General features: G+C 54.3%; 1 protein-coding gene across 4 annotated transcripts in view; it reads left to right on the top strand.

The window, feature by feature from the left end:
• Positions 1–23,400, top strand: part of SAP130 (Sin3A associated protein 130) — an 862,033-nt gene that overhangs the window by 334,277 nt on the left and 504,356 nt on the right. For all 4 annotated transcript variants that reach the window (XM_085634456.1, XM_085634459.1, XM_085634457.1 and 1 more), the window contains one exon: positions 14,994–15,343. In XM_085634456.1, coding sequence (XP_085490582.1) covers positions 14,994–15,343 — 350 coding nt within the window. The remainder of the gene's footprint in view (positions 1–14,993; positions 15,344–23,400) is intronic.

The raw sequence follows: 23,400 nt of genomic DNA, 5'->3' as shown, positions 1-23,400 counted from the left end.
TTATATCTAATACTTTCTGGTGTCCAAAAAAGACATAGGTGTTTGGCCTATTCTAGATCTACACCTTCTCAGTGCTTTCCCCCAGGAGAAATTCAAGATGCTCATCCTGGTCCAGATCCTGTTTGCCATCGACCCTGAGGGCTGGATGTTGGTGTTGGACTTGCAGGACACACAACATCTGTTTCCCATCATGTTTGCCCATTGGAATTGTAGGAAATTTGCCATTTTGTCACCCTCACTTTTTGCTACTGATGTTTTTCAAATGATATGCACTTGGTCCCTGCTAACCAGGCCTCCGTGCCAGAGCTCTTTCCCTAAAACAAGCTAAAATGGAGTAATTGTAACACAATTGACACACACTTTGGCACCCCTGTAAGTTCCTAGTAAGTGGTACTCCTGATACCTAGAAAATGGGTACCAAAGAGGGTCCCTAAGGGCTGCAAAATGTATTATGCCACCCTAAGGGACCCCCACCACAAATAGCATGCAGCCTTCCATCGCAGACTGGTGTCATGGTGCAAGCCATGAGTGAAAACCCAACATGACACACTCACTGTGTTCCGTGCCAAAGTCACTGCATGTAATATATGTAACAGCATGCCTTGTAGCTATAAGGCCAGGTGCATTGTATTACATGATAGGGCATATCTGCATGAGCAAATATGCCCTTGTGCTGTCTAGTTCAATTACTAGATGGTACAAGTGTACTGGGAAGCCATCTTAAATATATGTACTGGGCACTGGTAATTAAGAGTTCCTCAGCTATGATGGCTTCACTGAAACCTATGGTCTTTGGTATCAAACACCTTGTCTTTATAAATCTGTACCGTTGCCAGTACAAGATCTATTATGACTTTCACCCATAGGGTTCATTTTAGGTGCCCCCTGAAAAACCTACCACTGTCTACTCTGCTGGAAGACTGGTATTGGCCAGCCTGCCACCACAGACCTGTTTCTGACCCCCTGCAGGTGAGAGCCCATGCTCTCTGAGACCCGAAGCAATGCCTGCTCCAGAGGAAGGTGATCTGAAAGAAACACGTTAGTTAGATTCCTCACCTTAGAATATCCCCAGGCGTCAGACTGGATCCGGAAGATTTTTCGTCAGCAATACCCCTTGCGCGTCGCTAGGCGTCGTCTGCGGCTCCGCGTCCGTCGTCGGCGTCGTGCGCCGGGATGACGTCGTCGGAGTACTTAGACGCCGCCCTCGCGCGCTGACGTCAGTTCTTCTTTTTTCCGCGCCAGTAAGCGCAGATCCGGGAGAGCTACCCCTTTTAGTCTTTTTTGACTAACTCTTTTTGATCATTTTTGATCCCTGTCTGTCGACATCTGGTGCCGGTAGGATGCCTGGGTTCAAGGCTTGTGAAGACTGTCATCGACTGATGTCGGTGACCGATCACCACCGCCGGTGCCTCTATTGCTTAGGCCTCGACCACGACGCGGAGTCGTGCAACGACTGCCAGGCCCTGACTTCGAAGGCTAGGCGGGAGCGGTCCCGCAAGCTTCTCGAGCTTCGCCACTCGGCTCCGCGTCGTGCGCGATCCCGGTCCAGGAGGAGGTCCAAGGATCGCTCGCGGAGCCCTAGCCGACGCCACCATCGATCGTCGGGCTCCAAGTCGTCGGGTAAGTCCAAACACTCAAAGAAGTCCAAGCGGCGACATCGCTCTTCGGACTCCCCTCGCCGGTCGCGCGACTCGGCCGAGGGTCCAAGTGGTTCCACCCCCGCGGCTCCGGCGGAGCCGCAGGTGCCGCGTCCGCCCCCATACCTTCCGGTCCCTGGGGCTGACGCGGCGCCGGCGGAGATCAGCGCCTTCCTCTCGGCCATGAGGAGCCTGGCCCCGCCGTCGACGCCCGCTGGCGCGCCTTCGGGCCCCGCGGGCTCGACTGGGCGACCTCGCGTGCCGGCGGCTCCGGCCCCGGCGCCGTCGACGACTCCGGTCTCGACGCCGCAGGTCCCCGCGGGGCCCATGCCTGGGCCCCAGTCGACGCCGGTTGACCTTGTCACTCCTCCACCGGCGCCGACGCCTGAACCACCGACGCCGTCACCGGCGCCGCCGACGCCGACGCCTTGTTACGCCGACGCCCCAGTTTAGCCCTCATCCGGACCCGACGCCGGCACGGCGTCCGCCGACGCCGCATCCGACGCCGCTAGAGACCTACCATCTCTACAGTCCGGTTCCGATCATTCCTCCTGTTTATCAGGAATCGGAAGAAGGGGGCGACTGGGAGGGGTTCGAGGACCCTCTGGCTGTTCAGTCACAGCTTTCTCAGGACTGGGCAGATGAACTGGGGGAGGCCAGCGGGCTGGACACCTCGCCAGACGCTGGATTCACTTCTCCTCCGACCGTGGCTTCGGAGGAGGGTGCGGCATTTTCTGTGGTGCTGCGCAAGGCGGCTGAGGCCCTTGGGCTCGAGTTGCCTGCCGTGGCTGTGAGGACCAACATCCTCACTGAGGTGCTTCAAACCTCAGCAAGCTCCACTGAGCCTCTGCTGCCGTTTAACGAGGCCCTCACTGACGTTCTGCAGGGCACCTGGTCCAAGCCCTCCACAGTCCCTCCTGTGGATAGGAACGTTGCCAGGCGCCACCGCCCTGCTCCGGGCGACCCCAGCTTCCTGTCCCAACACCCCACCCCCGAGAGTCTGGTTATCCAGGCCTCTACTTCCCAATCCTCCTTCCCGACCGCTCCGCCGGACCGGGATTCCAAGAGACTCGAGCAGTTTGGCAAGAAACTGTTCTCGTCCCTTAGTTTGGGCCTGCGGTCCTTAAATACCGCCTATCTCTTGGACCGTTATTCCCATTCCCTGTGGGATACGGTGGAGGACGTGCTGCCCCTGTGTCCGGAGGAGGTCCGGCCACGTCTTTCCCAGGCTCTGGCCGATGGGAGGGATGCAGCACGGCACGCCATAAGATGTGGGCTTGACACCACGGACTCGCTAGGTCGGGCGATTTCCACCACGGTGGCGCTCCGCCGCCACGCCTGGATGCGGTCCACGTCATTTTCCGGGGATGTCCAGAACACCCTCATGGACATGCCCTTTGATGGCACTCGCCTGTTTGGTGAGAAGGCGGACAGTGCGCTGAACCGCTTTAAGGACTCCCGGGCTACGGCCAAGTCCTTGGGCCTCTCGGCTCCGCGGGCGCACACCTCCGCTTTTCGCCCCTTTCGTGGCCAAGGAAGGGGCGCCTCCTCACGTTCGCAGAGCCACCAGCCGCAGAACCAACCTGCGCGCGGTCGCGGACGTGGCTTCCGCCGTGGCGGAAATGGAGGCCGACGTGGTCAGCCCACATCCACCCCGGCAGCATCCGCCTCAAAGCCTTCCTAGTCCGAGCTTTCAGGCCCATACCACGCCAGTGGGCGGCAGAGTTCGCCATCACCTGCTCCACTGGCGGTCCATAACATCGGACAGGTGGGTGCTGCAAATCGTCCGAAGGGGCTACTCCCTCCCCTTCGAGACGACCCCTCCAGCCATGCCACCACAGCACCACCGTATCTCGGGGGATCATTTGGATCTTCTCCGCGAGGAAGTTTCGGCTCTCTTGGCCAAGGGGGCCGTCGAGCGCGTTCCGAGTCCAGAAGTAGGTCGTGGTTGTTATTCCCACTACTTTCTGGTTCCCAAGAAGGGCAAGGGGGGCCTGCGCCCTATCTTGGACCTCCGGAACGTCAATGCCTTCCTCCGAAAGGAAAGGTTCAAGATGCTAACGTTGGCTCAGGTTTTAGCTGCCCTAGACCCTGGAGACTGGATGGTAGCGTTGGACTTGCAGGACGCATATTTCCATATCCCCGTCCTGCCGGCCCACCGGCGTTACCTGCGGTTCACGGTGGGCCAAGAGCACTTTCAGTTTACCGTGCTCCCCTTCGGCCTCACCAGTGCCCCTCGGGTGTTCACGAAAGTGATGGCGGTGGTCGCAGCTCATCTGCGCAGATCAGGGGTCCCAGTCTTCCCCTATCTCGACGACTGGTTGTTGAAGGCGGGCTCGCCCCAGGCAGTCGTCTCCCACCTCCAGACTACGGCGGATCTCCTGCATTTGCTGGGGTTTTCCATCAACGTGCCGAAGTCACACTTGAGTCCCTCTCAGAAGCTCCTCTTCATCGGAGCGGTTCTCGATTCGGCGCAGTTCCGGGTCCATCCACCGGAACAGCGGGTCCGGGATATACAGGCCCTGATTCCCATCTTTCGGCCTCTATCCCGGGTTTCGGTCAGGCTAGTGTTGCGGCTTCTGGGGCTGATGGCCTCCTGCATCCTACTAGTGCATCACGCCAGGCGGCGCATGCGGGCTCTGCAGTGGGACCTGAAGTTTCAGTGGGCCCAGCATCACGGCAACCTGTCCGACCATGTCTTGATCTCGGAGGGCACTGCACAGCAGTTGCAGTGGTGGCTCACGGACCGCGAGTGGGTCAAGGGCAAGAGCCTCTCCCTTCCCCAACCGGAGCATGTCGTAGTGACGGATGCGTCCCTCCTGGGTTGGGGTGGCCATATGGGAGAGGCGGAGATCAGAGGCCTCTGGTCTCCGGCGGAGTCTCGTCTCCACATCAACCTGTTGGAGTTGAGAGCGATCCGGCTTGCACTGAAAGCCTTCCTTCCCTCTGTCAGGGGAAGTGTCGTGCAGGTGTTCACGGACAACACCACCGCCATGTGGTACTGCAACAAACAGGGCGGGGTGGGGTCGTGGACCCTTTGTCAGGAGGCTCTGCGCCTCTGGACATGGCTGGAACACCAGGGCGTCACCCTGGTGGTTCAACATCTGGCGGGCTCTCTGAACGCCAGAGCAGACGAACTCAGCCGCCGGTGCATGATGGATCACGAATGGCGTCTGAACTCCGAAGTGGTGCAAGGCCTCTTTCAGCAGTGGGGAGAGCCTTGGTTAGATCTATTCGCCACCGAAGAGAACGCGCAATGTCAGCAGTTCTGCGCGTTGGAATTTCCAAGGCGGCACTCGCTCGGCGACGCTTTTCGTCACGAGTGGAGTTGCGGTCTGTTGTACGCCTTTCCGCCTATACCACTTCTGCCCAGAGTGCTGAAGAAGATCAGGCGCGACCGGGCCCAAGTCATCTTGGTGGCTCCGGATTGGGCACGAAGATACTGGTATCCCGAGCTACTCAGTCTGTTGACCGATCCCCCGATACGTCTGCCCCTTCGGGAGGATCTTCTGTCGCAGCAGCAGGGGACGGTCCTCCACCCGAACCTGTCCAGCCTCCACCTCCATGCGTGGAGATTGAGCGGCGGCAGTTGATGCCATTTGACTTGCCCCCTGAAGTCTGTGATATCATTCTGGCAGCCAGGCGTCCCTCCACAAAGTCGGTATACGCCTGCCGGTGGAACAAATTTGTGGCATGGTGCACAGCAAAGGCTGTGGATCCCCTTTCCGCCCCTCTTTCTGAGGTTCTCCTCTTCCTTCTTTCTCTGGCCCGGCAGGGCTCTGCCCTGGGCACCCTGAAAGGTTATCTTGCTGCCATCTCCGCCTTCTTGCGGCTTCCTGATCAGCCTTCTCTTTTCAAGTCCCCTGTGGTTACACGCTTTCTCAAAGGCATTACACACACGTTCCCTCCTGCCCCTTTTGTAATGCCTCAGTGGGACTTGAATCTGGTTTTGACATTCCTGATGTGCGCTCCCTTCGAGCCTCTTCACAATTGCCCTCTTCGTCTTCTAACTCTAAAGACTGCTTTTCTGGTAGCCATCACCTCGGCTAGACGGGTGAGTGAGCTCCAGGCTTTATCTTCAAAGCCTCCTTTTCTATCTGTTCATCCGGACAAGGTTGTCCTTCGGCCTCGTCCCTCTTTTCTTCCTAAAGTGGTGACTCCATTTCACCTTGGGCAGTCTGTCACCTTGCCCACCTTCTTTCCGCCTCCGCATCCTTCCAAAGAGGAAGAGAGGCTCCACCGTCTGGACCCAAAACGTGCGCTCTCCTTCTATCTGGACCGCACAAAACAGTTCCGGGTGGACGACCAGCTTTTTGTTGGGTACGTGGGCGCTAAGAAGGGGAAAGCTGTGCACAAACGAACCATCTCTCGGTGGGTCGTTTTGTGTATAAAAATCTGCTATTCCTTGGCTAAAAAGGACCCTCCTGTTGGGCTGCGCGCCCATTCTACTCGGGCCACGGCGGCTACTACTGCCTTGGGACGGGGAGTCCCTTTGCAGGACATCTGTCAGGCGGCGACGTGGGCTTCTCTACACACGTTTGCCAGGCATTATTGCCTTGACAGCCAAGTCCGGAGGGATGGCTTCTTTGGCCGTTCTGTCCTCCAGGACTTTCTGGTGTGATCTTGGTTCGCAGACCCACCACCGGGGATGGTATTGCTTGGGTATCTATTCTAAGGTGAGGAATCTAACTAACGTGTTTCTTTCAGATGAACAAGTTACTAACCTTCGGTAACGATGTATCTGTAAGAAACATTAGTTAGTTAGATTCCTCACCGACCCTCCCATCCTCCCCGTTCTGCGAACTGACATCTAGGGTTAAGGTTGTCCTTTCAGGCCCCTAGATTTTATTTTTGGCACCAGTGTCGGTCTTTGCATGGCTCTGCGTTCCTGGCGCGGAAGGCTATGTACAAGAACTGACGTCAGCGCGCGAGGGCGGCGTCTAAGTACTCCGACGACGTCATCCCGGCGCACGACGCCGACGACGGACGCGGAGCCGCAGACGACGCCTAGCGACGCGCAAGGGGTATTGCTGACGAAAAATCTTCCGGATCCAGTCTGACGCCTGGGGATATTCTAAGGTGAGGAATCTAACTAACTAATGTTTCTTACAGATACATCGTTACCGAAGGTTAGTAACTTGTTCTTCACACCTCCTCCAGCAGGATGGCTAGCAATTTAGCATATTAATGCGAGGGGCTTCAAAGCCCATGTCAGCGTTGCTATGCGACCATGGCTTCCTCCAGACCTGCGACATGCCACACCTTAGCCTAAAGCACATTTGGCACCAGGAGAGGTGGGAAATTAGCTATGCTTGTAGGCGTGTTGCACAACCAAGCTAGCCACACTCCTAAGGTGGGCTACTTAATTTGCTCCACGAAAGAAGGATTCCACCATCTTGTTTTTGATGGAATTATGAACTCTGGAACAGGGTTATGCCCACTGTAAGGAGCAGCCTCTTTATATAGTGGACCAAAATGAGGTACACTGTATAAAGAGTCCAGGCAATCCTTATTGTTTTATCGAGGCAAAAATGATGGCACTAAATGCTCTTTTGTGGTAGTGTGAGTGAGCAGTTTAGTCTTATCAGAGGGTAGTGCTAAGCATTTGATGTACTCGCAGAGGCAATAAATGAATGATAAACGCACTCAAGAATAAATCCGAGACCAATTTAGAAAAATAAGTCGTATTTTATATATTTTTTGATACCAAGACCTTAGTTATCAAGTGAGTACTTTTTGAAATATTTATTTTTACAAGTAAAATTTTCATTTAAATATGTCTACGCAGCAATGCTTTCCCATGGGGGGGGAAGGGAGGCATATGTTGCATACAGTTATTTATGGTCAGTTTCTTGGGGTCTCCTTCGGGACTTAGGGTCATAGAGGGCCAAGGTCCAAAGTACCACCAGCAGTTACTCGTTCTCTGTCCTGGGGCATCCGGGTGCAGAGGTGCTAGTCAGGTTGGTAGCTTGCACGCTATGCTGGAGGAAAGCACTGGCCACCAAGAAATAGGCTGTAGAGGGGGACTTGGATACAAGTCCGGAAGCTCTCAAAGGGGGCCTCAGATCACAAAGGTCCTTGAAGCAAGTGGGCACTGCCAAGCGCTCGGGTGCAGAGTAGATAGGTCGGCTGGGATCTGTGTGTCCAAGGTCCTCGCGGGTGTTGGTTTCGCCAGTTGAGGGTGCAGAAATCAGGGCATCTGGGCCACTCTGGAAGTGAGTCTCTGTAGTGCTGACATCCCTCAACTGCTGCTCGGCCTTGGTGCTGTTAGAGTATCAACTGGACTTAAACAGGTCTTGGTTGCTGCAGCGCATCCTGTAGCCCTGGTATTGGTGCTGTGCAGCTCCGGTCAGTCCTTGTGTCCTCTCACTCGGTGGGGCAACAAATCTGACCTTTAGGAGCATAGGTACCTCTTACTGGGGCAAGCTGCGTCTGACTGACCGGGGAGCGGCAACACAGTAACAAGACTCTGCTAATTTGGTGCCTGCGGGTTACAGTTGAGTAGCTCCTCTACTCCAAGGGAGATTGCTGAGAAGGGCTTTGAGAAGCTGGGTTTCTGTTGCAGTAACTCCTCCCCCCCCCCCCCCACACACTTTTTGCCAGACTACTGATGCACTTTTGATTTGAAGTGCGCTGTGTCCCTGCCAATCAGGTTACTGGGACCTGTGTCTTTTCCCCAAAACTAACCCAAACCCAATTGGCATCTTTGGCCACAGGTCAGCCCCTTGTTAATGGTACCACAGGTACCCAGGGCACTGTGACCAGGGGAGAATTCTAAGGGCTGCAGCACTTATTGGGCCACCCTTAGAGGCCCTGTACTACCACCACCACCACCACCACCACCACCACCACCACCACCACCACCACCACACACACACACACACGCACGCACGCACGCACACGCGCACACACACACTCTGCCTTTGCAGAACAAAGCGGAGAGTCGACATGGCACACATCCCTGTGTGCCATGCCTACAACCCACTGCCCTAGCTTAGATCAGTCACCCCTCTAGCTGGGTGCACTATCCCAGTGGTGAGGGTACTGGTGCATGAGCCCTGTACCCCTACAGTGTCTGAGTCCATTCTTAGACATTGTAAGTGCAGTGCTGCCATTAAGAGTATATGTGGTGCTGGGAGTTTGTCATTACAATCTCCACAGCACCATAATGGCTGCACTGAAAACTGAGAAGTTTGGTATCAAACTTCTCAGCACATTAAACCCACCTTTCAGCTGCCACCACCAGACATGTTTCTGTACCCCTGGGTCGAGAGCCTGCTGCTCTCGGGGGCCTGAAACACTGCACATCCTGGGACAAGGTGCCAAGCCTCCTCTCCAGGATGGGCAGGGTCCACGAAGGGGAAGCTTCAATGGCTGCTTCCTTTGTGAGCTTCCCCAGGCCACTTGCTGATTTCAGCAACTGGTCCCTACTGGTTCTGACCCCCACTTTGGGCGGGAGAACCGGCAGGAAAAACAAGTGAGGAAGAGAGGTGTGTCCACCTCTGCCAACTGCCCCCTCAGATGGGGGAGGCGAGGTGAAGCACAACTCTGTCTCCACCATCTTGCAGATGGGGGGGGTGGGCCCAGCCAACCAGGGAGAGGCTTATGCCCCCCCTCCCACTGGAGGGTGACCTAATGGGGGGTGTACCAACCCCAGGGAAGGCACCCATTGGTCCCAACCTTTTTACCTTCCTGTAACGCCCCTAAATCTAGTATTTAGGGGCACCCCTGAACCTGATTGTTTGGGGAGGTCCTGAATGAGTCTGGCTGCTGCGCTCTGTAAGGTCTGTAGTCTTCTTAGGAGTTGGGTGGCGATACCGGCATGGAGGGTGTCGCCCTAGTTGAGGCGGCTGGTGACCTGGGTCTGGGTGACGTTCTTCCTGAGCAATGACCTGGTGTGGCTGGTATTTGATACAATTTTGACAGAGTTCACAGGGTACCTGCTATCCAGATCCCCAGTGTCAGATCTTTCCCGAAACTATACAATTGTTCCCCAAATTGGCAATATGTTTAGCATCACCTGTAAGCCCCTAGTAAATGGTACCCCTGGTACCTATGGCAAAGAGGCTAAGAACCTGAGGGTCCCTCAGGGCTGCAGCATGTATTGTGCCACCTGTAGGAAAGTGCCCCTTTCTGACATGGTCATCCCTGCTTTGTATCTGGTATTTGATGCAACTTTGACAGAAGGTTCCTGCAATCCAGGTCTCTAGTGGCAGATCTCTTTACCTAAAACTAAACAGTTGTTCCCCCAATTGGCCATACCTTTGGCACCCCTGTACATCCCCAGTAAATGGTACCCCAAGTACCTAGGGCATGCAGTAGTTATTTGGTCCATCCTAAGGAACCCCTCGCCTATCTCATGAAGACTGCCATTGCAGGCTGTGTCTTGGTGCAGAAAATGGGAAAACACAACATGGTACTTAACCCTGTATGCCATGCCTACATATACTGCATGCAGAGTAGGTAAGCCACCCTTGCACCAGGCCTTACAGCCCTAAGGCAGGTTGCAATATACTACACATGTGGACATATCTGCATGAGCAGATATGCCCCTGTGATGTCAGTCAATTCTTAGATGTCACAAGTGAACAGAGAAGCTATTTTAAGTACATGTGCTGGACACTGGAATAAAGGAGTTCCCAAGCTACTTGATGGCTTCACTGAAATATATGATGTTTGGTATCAAACACCTTGCAGTAATAAACCCACACTGATTCCAGTGGTGGCTTCATTAATACATACACCCAGAGGGTACCTTAGAGATGCCCCTGAAATCCTTCCTGGCTTTAGTGTGCTTGCTGACTGGTGTAGACCAACTTGCCACCACAGACCAGTTTCTGACTCCCCTGCAGATGGTAACCTATGCTCCCCGAGGGCAGAAACAATATCTGCTCTGGCCGGAGATGTAGTCACCTTCTCCAAACAGGATGGCTCACTAATCAGCAAAACAAGCCAGGATGCTTCAAAGGCCCCTGTCGCCTTTGATTTGTGATTGACTTCCCCAGACAGGGGGAATGCCATCCCCCTGCCCTGCGCCTACTTGGCACCAGGACAGGCGGGAAAGTAGATATGTAGGGAAGGCGTGGTGCACTGCCAGGCCAGTCACACCTCTAAGTTGAGCTGCCTGATGCCCCCCCTCCCTTAGGAAAATTGGTAATGGCAGAATCTGATAGACATCTAGCCGCAGATTCCTCAACTTAGAATATCCCCAGGCGTCAGACTGGATCCGGAAAACTTTTTGCAGCAGCACCTCTGCGCGCCGGGGGACCACGCCACACGACCACGCCCTGACATCATGAATGAACGTGACGTCGGTGAGGTCATACAAATCCCTCCCGGCGCGCTGCCGTCTGTTTCCTTCTTTTCCGCATGCAACGCGGATCCGGAGTGTGCGGTTCCTCTGGCCTGTTTTTAGGCATCCTTGTTGACGCTTCGCTTCCGGGTATGGGGGCGACTTGGAGCCCAAATGGAGGCATATGCCACAGCTCTGCAGGTCTTCCTTGGGCCCTCTCCCGTTCCTGGGGAGTCCTCGGGGCCTCCGCTTCTTGTGGGATCTCCGGACTTGCTGGCGGGTACACCCCTGGCGCAGACTGAGCCTTTGCCCCCCAGGGACGTCTGAGATGTGGGTCCCCCTCTACGGTCCACGTGGAGTCGTTAGGGCGCCGGCCCACCTGGGTCCCCCTCTACGACCCATGGCGCCTCCGCCGCGCTGCATAACCCCGCTGGGCTCCCCTTTAGGTGCCGCAGGTGGCTACCGGTGCTCATAGCCCTGCCTTGAGCATGCCTTGGGCTCCCGGGCAGGCGCCGGAGGCTCACCTCCTTGGCTCCGTCTCCGCTCCTTTCTCCGTCTCCGCTCCTTTCTCCGTCTCCGCTCCTTTCTCCGGAGTTGGAGCCTGTTGAAACACGCCGGGCTCTCTGGCAGGCAGTCGACTGTCTGGAGCCGAGGGCTCGCCTCCTCCTCTCTGCCTCTGCTCCTTTCTCCGGAGTCAGAGCCTGTCATGGATGAGGTGGAGTCGGCACCGGGGCGGCGCCGAAAGCCTGCCTCGCCGGCGACTGCTCCTTCGTCGGTAGGGGAGCTTGTCATAGTTTTGGTGCCCTAGTCCTACCGGCCTGTCTCCCCTCAAACCTGCTCCTGCAAAATCCCGGTGTGTCCTGCAGCCAGCAACCTCAAAAACCCCGGAGGACCTGCCTGCCTTCACTTCCAAAGACGACTTCTCCCGTGAACACTGGATTTGTTCAACTGCAACCTCTGGTTCGGCCGGACACCGCGAATCCAGCCCACTCTGCACCCGCCAAACCCGGCCTGAGCTCGAGAGGAAAAACACGACGGGGTCGTCTCCCCGGCGATTGTGATCCAAGATCCGGAGATCCCAGACCAGCCTCAAGACCCCAGCAAATCCTGCATCCTCAATCCAGAGGATCCCCTCTACCGCAACCAAGACCGGGTAAGACTTTCCGACGCCAAAAGCACCCCTGCACCCGACGACCCACGTCCTTGTGTGCTCCAACCAACGGAGCCTAACCAACCCAAGCCATCCCAACTTACCCCTCGAAGTGGTGGTCGCACCCAGAAGATCTTTGACCCCGAGCCTGCAGTGTTTCTTTCGACCGGAGTCTCTCCATAGCAAACAGAGCGCCCGGCGCCAAAGTAGCACTGTGCAGCCTATTGCCCCATTGCCGCTGAGGGTGCACCTTTTGTGCTGACCTACAACCCCAATTTCCCTGAGCTAATGCTAGGAGCATTGCTCCCACAGCCGTGTGGCCTGCTTGCTAGCAGCCACCAACCGGAGACCCCTATCCTCCATAGGATAGCATTGGGCCTCAACACTCTGCACAAGGCCGCCCTAATGCAGCTGAGGGTGTAACGAGAGTGAATCACTGACTCTGGGAGACCCCTGAGTCTAACCCCAGAACCTTAAATCCCACAGTCGATAACTTACCTTTGAACAGATAACCTGTTTATCCTCCATAGGATAACATTGACAATTTTTCTCCCAAAGAGTTTCTAAGTGTGGAATTTTGAAATCTAAAAATATTCTTTAAAAATCGCATTAATAACCAAAACGCATTTACTTACCTGTTTACAGGAAATGTCCCAGTGCTGAATCTAGGTATCCAGCACTGAGTTAGAAAAGTAACGTAAAAAGTAATTTACCTGTAATTTACTGAAAAAACCTATTCATTTCAATTTACTGTATTTGCTATGTATTGCAACCTAGTGCATCCCCTGTAAATCAAACAAAGTACAATTTCAATTGCATTTTCAAACTGCTCTACATTCAGCAACGTATTACTGTAAAGTATTTAATGCTTACCTGTGCCAGGCTTGCTTGGTTCTAAAAATAAAACAGTATATTTTTTATACAAAAACATTTGGCCTCGAGTTCAGTTCTTGAGTGTGTGAATTCATCTGCTGACTGAGGCTGTACATCAAATGCTTAACACTGTCCTCTGATACTGCCTTACTGCTCGACCACTCTACCACAAATAAAGAGCTGGCCAGTGGGGTGGATACTCCCATGTCCTTTGTCCAGTTTTGTACCAGAGCGAGAGCCAACGGCTCCCTGAGCTGCTTTCAGCTAGAGTATGCAAGTAGGGCACCAAATGTGCACTTCAAAGCAGACTAGTGGTGCTGGCAAGCACCCCCATCCTGTCCCAATACACAAAGTCCTGTCTGGGAGGTGGTCACACCTCCCTGTGACACGAAACCTATTTTTCTACGTTCCCCTGCTTGAGCATGGCTCAGCAGCAGGAGGGCAGAATCGTGTATGTGGTTGGCAGCAGCCATAGCGTTTTTTTCCGGAGTTTTATATAGGGCAAACTTGACCCGAAGGTATCAGAGCGCTTTACATGAGCACCAATTGCGTTACACAAGGACACATTCCTTTTTATTGGGCACAGGGAGATTAAGTGATTAGCCCAGAATCAAAGGATGTTGAGCGTCATTGCTGAGACTTGAACCCGGTTCCCCAGATTTGAGGTAGACTGACTTGCCGTTAGAGCACATCCCCTCCCCATAACTTGCTGTCATACTCTGGAAGACTTGTACCAGGAGCATGGAGGGCTTCCCGGAGGAGCCCCTGAGTGCAAGGAATCATCCATCCATCACAGCTTACGGTGTTAGGGGATGATTCCAACCTGTTTGATACCAAACATGCGAGGGTACGTTACAGCCAGTTTAGAGTTAGCCATAGCGTAATAACACATGGCCACTCTATGTATCGTAATGGCTGATGCACTTACAATGCCTGGAGAATGAACTCCAGGAATTGTAGGGCTATCCTGCTCATCCAGGGGCACCCTCACACTTATAACCAAGCACCCTGCCTTCAGGATTGAATGGCCTACCTTAGGGGTGACTTATAGTTTATAAGTGTAGTGAGTCAGATATAAGATAACATATCTGTCGTAAGTAGTGCTAGCACCAGCTTACACAGGCTGCAATGTGAGACCTGTAGTTACATTTTGAGTGGTCTCTCATGGGTGGCATAATACATGCTGCAGCCCATGGGAGACCCCTGGTATACCTATGCCCTGGGTACCTTAGTACCATATACTAGGGACTTACAAGGGTACACCAGTAGGGGGTACCTAAGTACTCACCATGGTCCAATTTAGGGATGTATCGTAGAGACTGGGGTCCTGTTTAGCAGGATCCCAGTCAGACTAGTCAGAAAAACAAAATGACATTAGCAAAAAGTGGGGAAACCATGAAAGCAGATCCTACTTTCCTATAGTAACTTTACTAGTAGTATCTTTACTACTTGTAAAGCTACTAGTAGTAACTTACATTTGTGAATACCGAAAAGTAGTAAGGTTAAACTTTTGGTCCAACTTTACCCTTGTGAATCAGTCATTAATTCTGTATCTTAAACTATGAAGACCAGTATGCTGTTGAAAGCATAGCATTACCATTGTGAACGCGTAACTCAAAATGGCATAAAGTGGCCTACGGGTTGATACCGCATGGTAAGTAATCACTTTTTGAACTCAAACCTGTACTGTTGTTGCTCACACCCAACTTTCACATTGAGACAAGTAAAAGCCCCTTATGACCAGAGAAGGAAGCACTAGATGTGGCGGGCACTTAGCAGGTTTACATAATCTAGAATACTAAATTCTGGTCCCTCCATACAGCCTTCTGTCAGTATTTAGCATTCAATCCAAGCATCCCAACAATTGATAAACTGAATCAGTTGCTTCTTTCCTGTGCATGTCTCATGGTTACTTACATATTTCATAATGTATTTATATACCACTTTATGGCTAGTTGGCAATGCAGACTTTGGTGTAGTTGTAGATCGATGAGCAATTCCATGCCAGAAATATCCATCTAATGTTTTTGTAATTTTTCAGTGCCAAGCCTAAATCAGAAATTCATGTTTCTTTGACGACACCGGTCACCATGGATTGTGTGACTAGTTTGAGCAGTGAACAGCCACCTGCCACATTGCTTTCGACTTCACAGCAGCCTGTGCTAACACAGTCAAATTCTATCCCTGCAAGTAGCCACTCATCCCAGCCATCAGTGGTAGCCTTATCAGCACTCTCGAGCACACCTGCCTCTTCTGTTGTTATTGCCAACTGTACCGCAGTCGCACCACACTCTGCCGCTGGAGGCCTCTCTAATTCACTGCTGCCTGCATTACCTGAAGTTAAGATCAAGGAGGAACTGGAACCAGCTGACATCCTAAGGCCCATCTCAGGTAAGTGTACTTTAGGTTCCTCATCCCATATTACAATAAGCACACCTAGTGGGCACACGTGTACTGTCCAGTTCTTATTGGCTCCTAAATAGAAACTTCAGCAGTAGTCCTAAAGGTTTATTAAATGTAAGATTAAATCTGAAAGAGACACTTTAGTGATAGATTCCTTACCTTAGAATATCCCCAGGCGTCAGACTGGATCTGGAAAGTTTTTCGTCAGCAGTACCCCTGTGTGTCGGTAGGCGGCATAGTGCGGCTCCGCGTACGTCGCTGGTGTTGTAGCCGCTGAGATGATGTCGTCGGAGCTACTTAGACACGCCCGCGTGCACTGACGTCAGTTCTTTCTTTTTCCGCACCAGAAAGCGCAGATCCGAGAGAGAGCGGTACTCCTAGTCATATTTTTTACTTGTTTTCTGAGACTTGTTTCTCTTGTTTGTCGAGTACTCGACTTCTGGTGCAGTAGGGATGCCCGGGTCTCAGTCCTGTAGGGACTGCCATCGGAACATATCGGCAGAAGACCTGCATGTCGTGTCTCTTCTGCTTCGGACACGTCCATAACCCCGAGACTTGCCCCAGTTGTCGGGTTATGGCGCCGAAGACTTGAGGGAGCGTTTCCGACAGTTCTTTGATCCTCGGCAATTGCTCCGCACCACTCAAGGTCCACGCCCGTGGGTGGTCGGGGGCCAGTCGCGGAGCCGACATCATCGTTCATTGCCATCGGGGTCAGGTAAGTCGAAGCACCATACCAGGTCAAAGACGCGGCGTCGCTCTTCGCCTACCCATCACCGGTTGCAGTACGCGGTGGAGGGGGCGGGTGGTCATTCCACCGCAGCTCCAGTGGAGCCTCCGTTGTTGCCTGCGGCCTACCCGCCTTCCCGGGGGCCGTACGCGACTCCGGAAGGAATACAGGTGTTCCTGTCGGCCATGGGCCGTTTATTTGCCCCTTCGAGTCCCTCTGGAGTGCCCTCTGGCCCCGTGGAACCGTTGGGTGGTTCTGCCCCCATGCCACTGCCTTTGTCCCCAGCTACGCCGGCAAGATACACTAGGGCACCTTTGGCCCCGGCCCCACCGTCGGCTCCTGACCTCGGCCCCACTGTCTGCTCCTGACCTCGGCCCCGCCGTCGGCTCCTGGCCTCGGCCCCACCGTCGGCTCCTGGCCTCGGCCCCACCGTCGGCTCCTGGCCTCGGCCCCACCGTCGGCTCCTGACCTCGGCCCCGCCGCTGGCTATGGTCTTGGCCCCGCCGCTGGCTATGGCCTCGGCCCCGCCGCTGGCTATGGCCTCGGCCCCGCCGCTGGCTATGGCCTCGGCCCCGCCGCTGGCTATGGCCTCGGCCCCGCCGCTGGCTATGGCCTCGGCCCCGCCGCTGGCTATGGCCTCGGCCCCGCCGCTGGCTATGGCCTCGGCCCCGCCGCTGGCTATGGCCTCGGCCCCGCCGCTGGCTATGGCCTCGGCCCCGCCGCTGGCTATGGCCTCGGCCCCGCCGCTGGCTATGGCCTCGGCCCCGCCGCTGGCTATGGCCTCGGCCCCGCCGCTGGCTATGGCCTCGGCCCCGCCGCTGGCTATGGCCTCGGCCCCGCCGCTGGCTATGGCCTCGGCCCCGCTGCTGGCTATGGCCTCGGCCCCGCTGCTGGCTATGGCCTCGGCCCCGCTGCTGGCTATGGCCTCGGCCCCGCTGCTGGCTATGGCCTCGGCCCCGCTGCTGGCTATGGCCTCGGCCCCGCTGCTGGCTATGGCCTCGGCCCCGCTGCTGGCTATGGCCTCGGCCCCGCTGCTGGCTATGGCCTCGGCCCCGCTGCTGGCTATGGCCTCGGCCCCGCTGCTGGCTATGGCCTCGGCCCCGCTGCTGGCTATGGCCTCGGCCCCGCTGCTGGCTATGGCCTCGGCCCCGCTGCTGGCCTCTGCGCTGCCGTCTGGCTCCCGCCTCGGTGCTGCTTCTGGCTCCCACCTCGGTGCTGCTTCTGGCTCCCACCTCGGTGCTGCTTCTGGCTCCCACCTCGGTGCTGCTTCTGGCTCCCACCTCGGTGCTGCTTCTGGCTCCCACCTCGGTGCTGCTTCTGGCTCCCACCTCGGTGCTGCTTCTGGCTCCCACCTCCGTGCTGCTGCTGGCTCCCACCTCCGTGCTGCCGCTCACCTCGGGGCTGCCGCTGGCTCCCGCCTCGGCACCGCCGGCTGGCCCCCGCTTCGGCTGGCCCCCGCCTCGGCGACGCCGCCTGGCTCCGGCCTCGGCGCCGGACACGGCGCCGTTGCCTCCACGGCCGGACTACGACGAACTTGGATCGACCTATTGTCCAACAATTCCTACCCTGGAGAGGAACGTTTCTCCCTTTCCCCAGCCTCCTCGTCCTTCTCGGCCTTTCAAACAGCTGACGGCAATGACTGGGAGGGGTCTGAGGACCCTCTTGCAGCTCAGTGTGAGGATGCACTAGGATGCTAATGTGGAGGATCTGAGCGATCTGGATTTATCTCCACGCCCCGGTACACTGTCCCCTTCCTCCGTGGCCACGGAGCAGGATGGTTCACTTTGTGGTGTTGCGCAAGGCAGCTGAGGCTCTTAACCTCGGGCTCCCTACGGTGTCTCTCAGGACCAATCTCCTGACTGAGATGTTTTCGGCCGGGGTCCTCCTCCACAGAGCCGCTGCTGCCTTTTAATTACGCACTTACAGACGTCCTCTTGGGCACCTGGTCCACGCCACCCACAGGTACTCCTGTGGATAGGAGTGTGGCACGGCGGCATCGCCCGGCACCGAGCGACCCCAGTTTACTCACATAACACCTGCCGCCGGAGAGACTGGTTGTCCAGGCCTCTGCTTCTCCCAGCGCATTCCCTTCTGCACCTCCATGTAGGGTACAAAAAAAAAACTTGAGCGGTTTGGGAACAAGGTTTTACCTCTTCCACTTCGGGATTGCGGACAGTGTATTACTGTATGCCTTTTGACCCGCTATTCCCACTTTGTGTGGGACACAGTGGCGCTGGTGCTGCCTCAGTGTCCGGCGGACGCTCGGACGGTACTCTCCCAAGCAATTACTGAGGGGAGAGATGCGGCAACGTTTACTATACATGGTGGCCTTGATACCGCTGACTCCCTCGGCAGGGCAATTTCCACAACTGTGGCGCTCCGCCTTGCTTAGAGCCGCAGGCTTCTCAGGGGATGTCCAGAATGCTTTGTTGGACATGCCCTTTGATGGCACGCGCCTCTTTGGTGACAACCCGAATGGCACGTTGGAACGTTTTAAGGACTCCCGGGCGATGGCCCAGTCCTTGGACCTTTCCGCCACGCATACTCCCTCGGGTCTGCCTTTCGCTCCTTTCCTGGTAGGGACGAGGCATCCCAAACAAGTTCCTTTCAAAGCTGCAGGCCTGCGCAGCAGTAGTCTCGGCGCAGCTGCTGAAAGGGGACCCGCAGTGGTGGGTAACTTGGCCAGTGGCCAAGTCAGTCCGCCCCTGCCACCACGGCCTCCAAACCTTCCTAGTCCAGGGTTTTTGGGCCTACCAAACGCCCGTGGGCAGCACGATTCGGCATCCCCTCCCCCACTGGCGCACCATCACTTCATACAGTTGGGTTTTGCATATAGTCCGAAGGGGCTACTCCCTCCCATTACGGAATGCCCTTCCGGCCGTGCCCCCTCCGTACCACCGCATGTCGGGGGATCACTTGGTGCTTCTCCAGCAGGACGTTCTGCCCCTCTTGGCCAGAGGGGGCCGTCGAGCGCATTCCGATGCCAGTAATAGGTCGTGATTGTTATTCCCACTACTTCTTAATTCCAAAGAAGGACAAGGACCTGCGTTCTCCGGTACGTCACGTCCCTTCCTTCGGAAGGAACAGTTCAAAATGCTCCCGCTTTTAGTTCACTGTGCTCCCTTTCGGCCTTCCCAGCGCCCCTCTGGAGTTCACGGAATCGATGGCAGTGGTCGCAGCTCATCTGCGCATATCGGGGGTTTCAGTCTTCCCCTATCTCGACTACTGGCTGTTGACGGCGGGCTCGCCCTGAGCAGTCGTCTCACACCTCAAAACTACAGCCAACCTCCTGCATTTGCTGGGGTTCTCCATCCACGTGCCGAAGTCGCATCTGGTTCCCTCGCAGAAACTCCTCTTCATCGGAGCGGTTCTGGACACGGCGGGATTTCGGGTTTATCTTCCCGAACAGCGCGTCTGGGTCATTTGGCCTATGAGTTGGGTCAGCGGCAGATCCCTCTTCCTTCCACAAACGGAACACACAGTGGTAACAGATGTGTTCCTCCGGGGATGGGGTGGCCATATGGGGCAGGCGGACATCAGAGGTCTCTGGTCTCCGGCAAAGTCCGAGCTCCATATCATTCAGTTGGAGCTTACGGCGATCCTGCTTGCACTCGAACCATTCCTTTCCTCTATCAAGAGGACAGTAGTGCAGGGGTTCACGGACAGCACCACCGCCATGTGGTACTGCATATGTCAGGAAGCTCTGCACCTCTGGACGTGGCTGGACCGCCAGGGCATTCTACTGGAGGTTCAACACTTGGCAGGTCCTGTGCATGCCGGGTCGGACGAACTCAACCGCCAGTGTATCATGGATCACGAATGGCGTCTTCACTCTGAGGTGGCAATGGGGAGAACCTTGGTTAGATCTATTCGCCACCAGAGAGAACGCACAATGTCAGGAGTTCTGTGCGTTGGAGTTTCCAAGGCTGCATTCGCTCTGAGACGCTTTTCGTCGCGAGTGGAGTTGCGGTCTGTTGTACGCCTTTCCGCCTACACCACTTCTACCCAGGGTACTGAAGAAGGTCAGACGCTACCGGGCCCAAGTTATTCTTGCGGCACCGGGCTGGGCTCGAAGAGTTAGATATCCCGAGCTACTCAGTATAAGCGTGGATTGGAGGATCCGACTGCCTCTTGGGAGGATCGTCTGTCGCAGCAACAGGGGACGGTCCTCCACCCAAACTTGTCCAGCCTCCACCTACATGCGTGAAGATTGAGCGGCGACAGTTGATTCCATTTGTCTTGCCTCCTGAAGTCTGTGATATCCTTCTGGCAGCCAGGCGTCCCTCCACTAAATCGGTATACGCCTGCAGGTGGAACAAATGTGTGGCATGGTGCACAGCGAAGGCTGTGGATCCCCTTTCTGCCCCTCTTTCAGAAGTCCTTTTGTTCCTTGTTTCTCTGGCTCAGCAGGCCTCTGCTCTGGGCACTATTAAGGGCTACCTTTCAGCTTTTTCAGCCTTTTTCGGGCTGCCTGATCAGCCCTCTCTTTTCAAGTCCCCTGTTGTCAATAGATTTTTCAAAGGGATTGCTCACCTTTTCCCTCCTATTCCTTTTGTGATGCCTCAGTGGGACTTGAACCAGGTTCTCACATACTTAATATGGTCTCCCTTTGAGCCTCTTCATAACTGTCCTTTACGGTTCTTGACTTTGACAACTGTCGTCCTGGTGGCTATTACCTCCGCTAGGTACGTGAGTGAACTCCAGGCTCTTTCATGCAAACCTCCTTTCCTGGCAGTTCATCTGGACAAGGTTGTGCTTCGGCCACGTCTCTCCTTTCTACCAAAGGTAGTCACTGCCTTTCATCTGGGGCAAACTGTCACTCTGCCCACTTTCTTTCCCCCTCAACACCCTCCCGGAGATGAAGAGAGGCTCCACCGTCTGGACCCAAAACGTGCGCTTTCATTCTACCTCAACCGCGCACAACCGTTCCGGGTGGATGACCAGTTCTTGTTGGCTACGTGGGCGCCAAGAAAGGCCGGGCTGTGCACAAGCGGACCATCTCCCGCTGGGTTGTCCTGTGCATTAAAGCCTGTTATTCTCTGGCTAAAAAGGAATCCCTGGTAGAGCTGCGCGCACATTCTACCAGGTCGACGGCAGCTACTACTGCATTGGGACGCGGTGTCCCCCTGCAGGACATCTGTCAGGCAGCCACCTGGGCCTCGCTGCATTCTTTCACTTAGCACTATTGCCTCGACAGTCAAGTCCGGAGAGATGGCTTCTTTGGCCGTTCAGTTCTCCGTGACTTTCTGGTGTAATCTCACTTCGCAGACCCACCACCGAGGTTGGTATTGCTTGGGTATGTATTCTAAGGTAAGGAATCTATCACTAACGTGTCTCTTCCAGATGCACAAGTTACTTACTTGTGTAACGATATATCTGTAAGAGACATTAGTTAGTGATAGATTTCTTACCGCTCGCCCATTTTCCCCGTTCTGCGAACTGTTCTCAAGCGTTCAGGTCATCCCTTTCAGGGACCTGGTTTTCTTGCACCAGTAGTCGGTCTCTGGCATGGCTCTGTGTTCATGGCACGGAAAAGTTGTCTACAGAACTGACGTCCGCGCACGTGGGCGCGTCTAAGTAGCTCCGACAACGTCATCTCGGCGGCTACGACACCAGAGACATACGCGGAGTCGCACGACGACGCCTACCGACGTGCAGGGGTACTGCTGACGAAACACTTTCCGGATCCAGTCTGACACCTGGGGATATTCTAAGGTAAGGAATCTATCACTAACTAATGTCTCTTACAGATATATCGTTACACAAGTAAGTAACTTGTGCGTCAAGGGTGGGAATGCTCCATAGTCGTGATTAAAGCAAAAACCTCTCATAAAATAGTCCCCTGAACCTTTGACTGTTTTGAAGGTTTGTTATTTCCCAAGTGGAGAGATGGGTAAAGTTAAGGGAATACAAGGAATCCGTTCTAACTCTGGAGCTTGTTCTACCTTAAAGATAAGAAACTCGCTGCTTTTTACTTTGCCTGTTGATGAACAAGTCAGGCTGCATTCACGTTTTGTGTGGGTCAAAAAGTTCTTCCACAACAGTTGTGGGGTTTGTCTTCGATTCTGGGGGAGTTTTAAAAAATATGATGTTTGTAAAAGGCACATTTCTATTCTTCTCCACCTTATAACCTTTGCATCTTTGGCTTGCTGACTGTATTTACCGGTCTTTTTTGGGTCCATTAGAGAGAGGTGATATTCCATGTTTGCTTGTTATCTGTGATGACACCATAATTGGAGAGCAAGTGCTCTAACAGAACACATTCCATCCTCCTTGTACATTTTAAAGCAATCAGACATTCCTCCTTCACCCCATGGGTTATCTAGAGCAGGCAGCTGACTCCTTGGCAGCAAGATTATTTGCTTTAGGGTAATTTTGAAATTGTATGAAAAATCAAGCAAGAAGGACACACTTGAAGTGTCATTTTACCCATTTAAAAAATATCAGTAACTGGTTCTCATGTACTGCTCCCCATGAGGTATGAACAAAGTAAATTATTTTAAATTGCGATATAGCACAAGAACATCCTTTGTTCTGAGTTGTCATTGGCATGTTCATGGTATTAACTTTTGCTCACTCATTTTATGTGCCTGACTAGTAAGAGAAGGTTTCAGAATAAGAACAATGAGTGCATTGATGATCTGCCCAGGGCAGCTCAGGCATAACATCAGTGGATTCCTAAAAAAGCCCTGCGATTCTCCCAAATTAAAGATGAACATAAAGAATTAAGGGACGGGAGAGAGAACAAGTAAGTGAAAAATAATAGACAAACGTTGTATTCAGCAGCTAACCAAAGCATATTGGCATGTGAATGTCCCCTTCTTGGTATTTGAATGAATGAATGAATGAAAGAATGAGTAGGCACTTGTAGAGCACATGGCTACCCGTAGGCATCCCAGCTCGGAAAATGAAGTGAAGGGTATTCCAAAGCTTGCCAACGTTATGTGAGAAAGAGTGGCCTCCATATCTTTCCCTTTTGATTTGAGGTACTTTATCTAAGAATAAATTGGAGCGCAAAATTCTTCAAGGAATATAGATCAGAGAGTGGGTAATTGGAGGTCCATTCCCCCATCGTGTCATGTGGGCAATGCTTAGAGATTTAAACCTAATTATCTGAAAGAAACACGTTAGTTCGATTCCTCACCTTAGAATATCCCCAGGCGTCAGACTGGATCCGGAAGATTTTTGAAGCAATACCCCTTGCGCGTCTCTAGGCGTCGTCTGCGGCGTAATGACGTCGTCGGAGTACTTAGACGCCGCCCTCGCGCGCTGACGTCAGTTCTTCTTTTTTCCGCGCCAGTAAGCGCCGATCCGGGAG

The sequence above is a fragment of the Triturus cristatus genome, chromosome 11 (genome assembly GCF_964204655.1).
Source record: "Triturus cristatus chromosome 11, aTriCri1.1, whole genome shotgun sequence".
Taxonomy (NCBI): Eukaryota; Metazoa; Chordata; class Amphibia; order Caudata; family Salamandridae; genus Triturus; species Triturus cristatus.
This window is presented reverse-complemented; position numbering and strand designations above follow the sequence as displayed.